Below are 6,679 nucleotides of genomic sequence, written 5' to 3'. Positions count from 1 at the left end.
CGGGAGGAGCCGCAGCGGAGCGGGCGGGGCGCTGAGGGGGAACGGGGCGCGCCCCGGGGCGGCGGGCACACAATGGGGCAGGAAACCTGTGGGGTTCATTCCCTTAGCTCCCGGCGCGTTTCCCGCAGTCCGCCCTCCCTGGCATGAGCTCCGTCCTGAAGGGCTTCCAGGTGGGCAGGGCGGGCGAGACGAAGTGTCCGCATGGTAATCCTTGCACTGAGTGGCACACGTACTGCAGGAGAAATGGGCAAGAAGACAATGGAGTGAAGGAGAAGACTGTAGCAGCGGGACTGCAGCAAGGTGTGTGTGAGGAGAGACTGGCAGTGTGTTCACAGTAGCTCTGTAAAAACGTGTATCACTATTATTACACGTACACTGTTATCACCCATGAAGGGTGAGACGAGTACCAGTATACTATCGAAGGGCTTTAAAATAGGGCATTACTTATTTTCTCTGTAATGAACACGAGCACCAAATGGACCCCAGAAAAGCAGTGTGGAGAAGGCTTGTAGTCAGTTCTAGATGGACCAGAGAAATGGGCATCATTGCTTTTATTCTCGCCTCTCAGTTGCTCCAAAAGACCAAATTTGATAGGAAAAATGGAAGTAGTGTGAGGGTCACAGTGAGAATATGTTGTGGTAATGAGAATGAAGCTGAATTTGAGTGTAAAATGAAAAAGATAGTTACCTCGTGAGGACTTTTGAGAAATGATAGTTGTGTACTTACTGCATAAAGTGTACCGGTTTTGTTCTATTTCACAGCCTTTGTTCACATCAAATGAGGATTGAGGGGTATTAGCAGATAGAAAGTAAGACCCATTTTTTTTTTTCATAAGGCTTCTGCTATTGAAAATTGACTGACTTATTTTCTGGTGCTGAATAAAGCGCACATCTATATTCTTTTCTTAAAACAGGTTTACATTCTTTTTTTGTATAGTCATTTTCACTGTTTTCCATATTTTGTGACTGTCTTTGTTTACCCGACAGATTTTTCTATCGAAGGAAGGCAAGGAAAGGAAAAGGAGTATGTAAGTTTTTTTCTTTAGATAAAAATTAAAAGGTCTATCTCTGTTCACGGTTTGCATTTGGACCTTGAAGATACCTCCTTTTTAAGTAGAAATAAATATAGTGGGGAGTAGTTGCTGTACTTTGTTAATTGTGATTTTTTTTCAAGTCATTATTTCAGTTTGCCCAAATAATTGTTTCACAGAAGAGAGTATTCTTGAATGAGTAATAGTGACCTCTGACTTTCAAAAGTTAAGAAATTGGTCACAGAAATGTTGAATAGCAAAGGTTCTCAGCTTCTGTTTTTCCCAAGGGCACCTTAATGTGAGGTAAACATGACAGTTCTTAGCAAGTTTCAAGTATCATGCCTTACATTAAATAAAATAACGTTAAGGTTTGTTTCTTTTGTTTAAAATAGACAGATTTGGGGAAGGAGGCTTTTCCCAATTAAATATTTTTCCTATTGGAATCCAAAAGATTCAAAGATTCATATTCAGTTCAATAAAATACATGGGTAAAACCAGTCTAGATTACTTAAGTAAGCACAGTAGTCTGTTTACTTTATGAGGATCTTCCTAGAAATGGAAAAAAAAATCTGAATAAAAATAGATACACTGTTTTAAATAATTTCAGTGTCCTAAAATCATTCTCTAGGATTTGTGAATTCTGGAGCATTGCTTTGAAAATGTCAGAATCTGGTTTTGAATTGGAAAATACATGTACACAGATTCTGGAAAAACTAGAATTTATATTTAAGATGTAATTTTCAATTTCCATCACTGTAAAGAAACTCTGAACACTGGCATTTTTCTTGATGAGGAAGAAAACCAGCGAGCAACAGAGGCTTGGAAGAGGCAGAAAAAGAAATGACATCAGAGGGCAAAGAAATAGGAAGAACTTTTATAGTAGTTTTCTTATTTCATACTTATCATCATAGTGTGTCTCTATGCTTTCATTGAAGTATCAGATCCAGCACCTCAGCAATGGCAAAGACCAGACAGGACACTTGGAGCATTTTTCCCTTTTCATGTGATCTGTGGACTGCACAACCTCTTCTGTGTATTGCAGCAGCAATTTTTCCTGTGGTCAAAAGCAACAGCTACCACTTTTCTAACCACAGCAGGCTACAAAAGAGCAATTTGTCTATTAGACAGAGTTGGCAGAAAGAAATTATTTCCTGGACTGGCTCACGCAAATGTGTTGAGCCCAGAAGCATTTTGTGGACTGAATTTGACCCATAAAGAACCAGTTGGACCTCACTAAGCAATGTAGTTAATGTCTTTTGAGAACATATTTGTTCTGTCATTCTCTCTATAGAGGAAGAAATGCCTGGCTTAGAAAGATTTTTTTAAATAGTTTGGGTTAGTTCAAAAGTCCAAGCTTTCTTCTGTAGGAGTCGGGATCAGGTAGCTCAGAAAGCATAGAAGATATGATGAACATTCAGTACAATCTTTTCAGAACAGTCTAGGAATTGCGGACTCCCTAACACAAAACCAGTTCTCCTGTATGATCTCTTGTACAAAAATTTGTCTAGTAATACCTTTTTATATTGAAACTACCTCCTAAAACTGTTTGATCTCTTACTGAGTTATGTTGGAAGTGACAGGAAAAAATGTATTCCTGGCCATTCTCTTCATCCATCTCTTCATTATCATATAAATCTCTGAAGTACTTCCTCTATTGTGTTTTTTTCTCTGCTTTTTTTTTTTTCCTGCTCTGAAGAATTCCAGTCTAGTTGTTCTTTAAATGGAATATATTGCTCACTGCAGGTAATTGTTTCTCAGTCATTATGACTTGGTAGAACAGATAAAGGTTTTGGCAGGTAGGAGAACAGAAGACATGAGAGTTTATCTGTTGAGAGGATCAGAAATGCATCTGGTATAATGAATTTTTGCATTTTGTTTGGTTCCACCTGTACTAAATCCTATCATTTTGTTCTTTGCGGATGCCTCCTCGTTAATGTTTTTGTTAAACTGTTATGTCTCCAGAGTGACTGGATCCAAAATGTGTATTATTTCACATTTACTAATACTGAAATTCACTTTGTTAATGGTTTTAAACTTTTCTATATTGTGACATTGTTTTTCATCTTTTTATGGCTGCCTTTAGTACACTACATTGTCCTAAGTAAATTATCATCAGTAAATTTTGTCATGTCATTCATCCCAGCTTTTTGTAGGTGAGGTATAAATATGCGAAAAAATACAAAACCCCCAACATGGAACCCTGCAGGGCTCCACTGTCACCTAAATCCATTCAGAGCAATGAGCAACCATTTTTAACAACCTAGTTTTTAACCAGTTTTCTGTAACAGGACCTCCCTTCTCATCTCACAGCAGCACAGTTTCTGATCTCTGTCGATTGTGACTCCTTAGAAGAATGCCAATAGATTTGTGAGTCTAAATTTTCCTCTGTTAGAGGAGGCTGTTTTTCAGTACATGTTACCTGTGTTTTGATTAGGGAAGGCAAGGTAAGGACAGTGGTAATTTTACTTGTTTCTGAGCAAAATATGATACAGTGTCTCTTATTCATACCATCTCTTAAGAGAAGCTCCATCTTTAACAGAGACCCTTTGTATTTCTACAGTAGAATCTTAAATGAACAAAGTTCTTGCCATACTTACCATGCTGGAACATGTAACCTTTCACATAACCTGTAGCTATCCTGGGAAGCACTCAGTGTTATTAAATCACTGTTCACTCAAAAGCCAGAGAAGAAAGCAGGCTTCATTTGTGTTCCTAATTTGTGGTGTTGAGCAGGCTGTTTGGGATTTTTGCAAGCAATGAAATGGACATAAGGCACTGTCTTCCCAAGAAGATCACTGGTTTAAAATGGTAAGTAAGTAGGTGAGATTAGGTCATCATCTGCTGTGAAGACAGAGTTTTCCAACTAACTGGTGATGGCAGGAGAACATTTCTCATTGCTTTGACTGCGTGAGGTCTAAGATCAATGGGAAGTCAAAGTGTATCTCCACGGTAGGCTGAAGTGATTAACAGTAGATGTAAATCAAAAACCTTTTGTGTTTACAAACCCTCAGTAGTTTTCTCTGTCCTGTAGCACCACTTCATTTTCCAGTGGAGTCAACAAGGTGTTTCTCGTGCATTAGCTGATTGCATTCAAGTACTGAACTGTCCTGGCAGTAAGTGTGCGGTGTTTGCACTAAACAGCATGCACTTTAGCTGCTGTTTATTGCTGGCATCATGGAAATACATGTTTATGCAGCAGCACCTGAGGGAGCAGTACAGCCTTAAAAGCATTTTTTTCCCCACTGCGTTTCCACAGTTTACCTGATAGATTATTACCAAATAATAAGACTAACTGTAGTACAGTTATTGTCTGCATGCAGGTGTTTATAAGTCAAATTCCTTCCTAAGATCCTTCAAGGAAGTTGCTATGATTGAGGTTTGCTGTGACACAGAATGCATTCAGTTCACAGAACGAGTGTGAAGCCTAGTGTACTGGTAGTAGTAATTTTGGGTTTGGGGTTTTTTTCTTTTTCTGGGTATGGTGGTTTGGTTTGAGCTTTTTTTGTGGATTTTTGGTGTTCGGTTTTGGTTGGTTGGTTGGTTTTTGGGGTTTTTGTTTGGTTTGGGGTTTGGTGGGTTTTTTTTCCTTAAAACCATGGATAACAATTTTAGAGATCAGACACTCTTGCTGAAACTGTGTCCTGACATTTCTGTGTGTTCCACTACAGACTACTGTGTTGAAAGCAACTTCTCATATGAAAATCAATCAGACCAGTTTCCAAATTTCATTGTTTAAAGACTGTCAGAGGGAACAAGGGGAAGGGGAGAAAATATATGTAAGTTGTATTATGTTATGCACTTGTATGAGTTCCCACTTAAGGCCTGGGTTGTTTGTTAGCTGCTACAGAGCACCTTTTTCAGTTAGTTTTCTGTTTATGTTAATTCTGTTGGAGAAACCAGTAAGCATTTCTTGCCGGATAGTAAGGTCATGAGGGTAATGCACATATAATAAAGATTTTAAGATGTTTGCATAACTTGCAGAGTTTTTAACTCGCTCATTTTTATCTGAAGAGATGAAAGTATAGTTAATGTAGAGTGTACAGTGAACTAAGTTGTAGAGAATTCTTTTTTCTGAAAGGTGTGACAAAATTAAGATTTAGTGTTAAAAGGTGCTAGATTTTCTTCTGTTTCTTTAAATGCTGCTTAAAAAAAATCAGTTTCTGATGGCAGTTATCGACCTTTAAATTAGGAAGTACTAAACATGCTGTCCTTTTGCTGTGATGAGAGATGTCTGTGCCAAACACACTCATGACACAGAGCCAAGTACTTTTCCAAGGAAAATGGCCCAAGAATTCAAGGCACGTATTCACTGTTGCATACATGTCAAGAGCCAAACAGATGAAAGGGCTGAGAAGCGAAGAGGAAGAAGGACTTCAAATGCGTTTTGTCCAGCAGGAAAAAGTGATGACTTGTATTGTAGGGCACTAGTTTCATGCCTTTGGCTCAATTAAAATAATGCTTTGAGCCATTTCACTGTACATTGCTGGTTCTGTCTTGGACTTTTTTTTTCCTTCTGTTCTTGTTTTTGCCTTGATTTACCCAGTTCTCTGCTTACTTTGGTTAATTTTGTCCTTGCTTTACTGTAAGATATATGATTACTTATTGTCTGAAACTTTGAGTCAAAATTGAAACAATATGGAGACAGATTTAAAATGCAAGTAAGAATTACTTTATAAATAATACAAATATTTTAGCCTGTTAAATTTTTCTTAAAATCCATCCTGAGAACCTAGACCAAATATAACGTACATTATATTAGATGCTGCTGAATACCCATTGTGGTTTGTTTTTGAAATGCTTTTTAACTTCTTAATTTAAATTTAAAAAAAATTCCATTTCATGTGAGGCTTGACTGTTAAGCTTTGTTTAAACCATCCGTCTGCTGTCATTTACATATGTTTGGTAGCACTTCAGTCTGACTTTCAGGGAAATGCCAACATGTGGCATATGTTCAAGTACTAAATAATTTGTCCTGAGGCAAAGTGTCATCTTTTATATTACTTTAATAGGGCGTGTCTAGTGTTTTGTTGTTTTGGGGGTTTTTTTGGTGAGGCCGCTAGGTGGAGTGAAAACATGGAGCCCCCGTGGATGTTGATTGCACGTGGATGTTGATTGCACGTGGATGTTGATTGCAGTGGATGTTGATTGCACGTAAGGGAGAATACAATCTTCACATGCACAGTGCTGGTTTCCAGCAAGCAGTACTGGCTCTCCTGCAGCCTGTAAGACATGGAAGTGTTATTTAAGATACGCTGTTTAAAAGGACAAAAAGACCAAAATGATGTTCTTAATTTTAAACTGGCAACATATTTCATACCATAAGTTACTAATTGAAAGAGGTGTTCATTGTGTTAGTAAGAGCAGTTTTGCAAAATGCAGCTATCCATAGGAATGTCCCCTGAAGGTATGCATAAGGTGCAGCAAGAAAAACCTAATTGTATTTATTTGCCATTAGAGTATTAAAGAACTCGATGACTAAAGTATCTGAATTTGCTGCACCACTCCCACACCTCTGGCTTTCTCTCTTTCTCTCTCTCTTTCTCTCTCTCTTTCTCTCTCTCTTTCTCTCTCTCTTTCTCTCTCTCTTTCTCTCTCTCTTTCTCTCTCTCTTTCTCTCTCTCTTTCTCTCTCTCTTTCTCTCTCTCTTTC

At 38.2% G+C, this 6,679-nt stretch overlaps 1 protein-coding gene across 2 annotated transcripts in view; it reads left to right on the top strand.

The window, feature by feature from the left end:
- NLN (neurolysin) overlaps nucleotides 1-6,679 on the top strand; it is a 41,519-nt gene that overhangs the window by 390 nt on the left and 34,450 nt on the right. Inside the window, exon 2 of one of the 2 annotated variants that reach the window (XM_027671602.1) lies at nucleotides 239-300. In XM_027671602.1, coding sequence (XP_027527403.1) covers nucleotides 239-300 — 62 coding nt within the window. Of the gene's footprint in view, nucleotides 1-128; nucleotides 301-6,679 lie in introns of those variants that run through there. The other variant, XM_027671603.1, reaches the window with a different exon arrangement.

Source organism: Neopelma chrysocephalum, unplaced genomic scaffold (genome assembly GCF_003984885.1).
Source record: "Neopelma chrysocephalum unplaced genomic scaffold, ASM398488v2 Primary Assembly neopelma1_97102, whole genome shotgun sequence".
NCBI lineage: Eukaryota > Metazoa > Chordata > Aves > Passeriformes > Pipridae > Neopelma > Neopelma chrysocephalum.
This window is presented reverse-complemented; position numbering and strand designations above follow the sequence as displayed.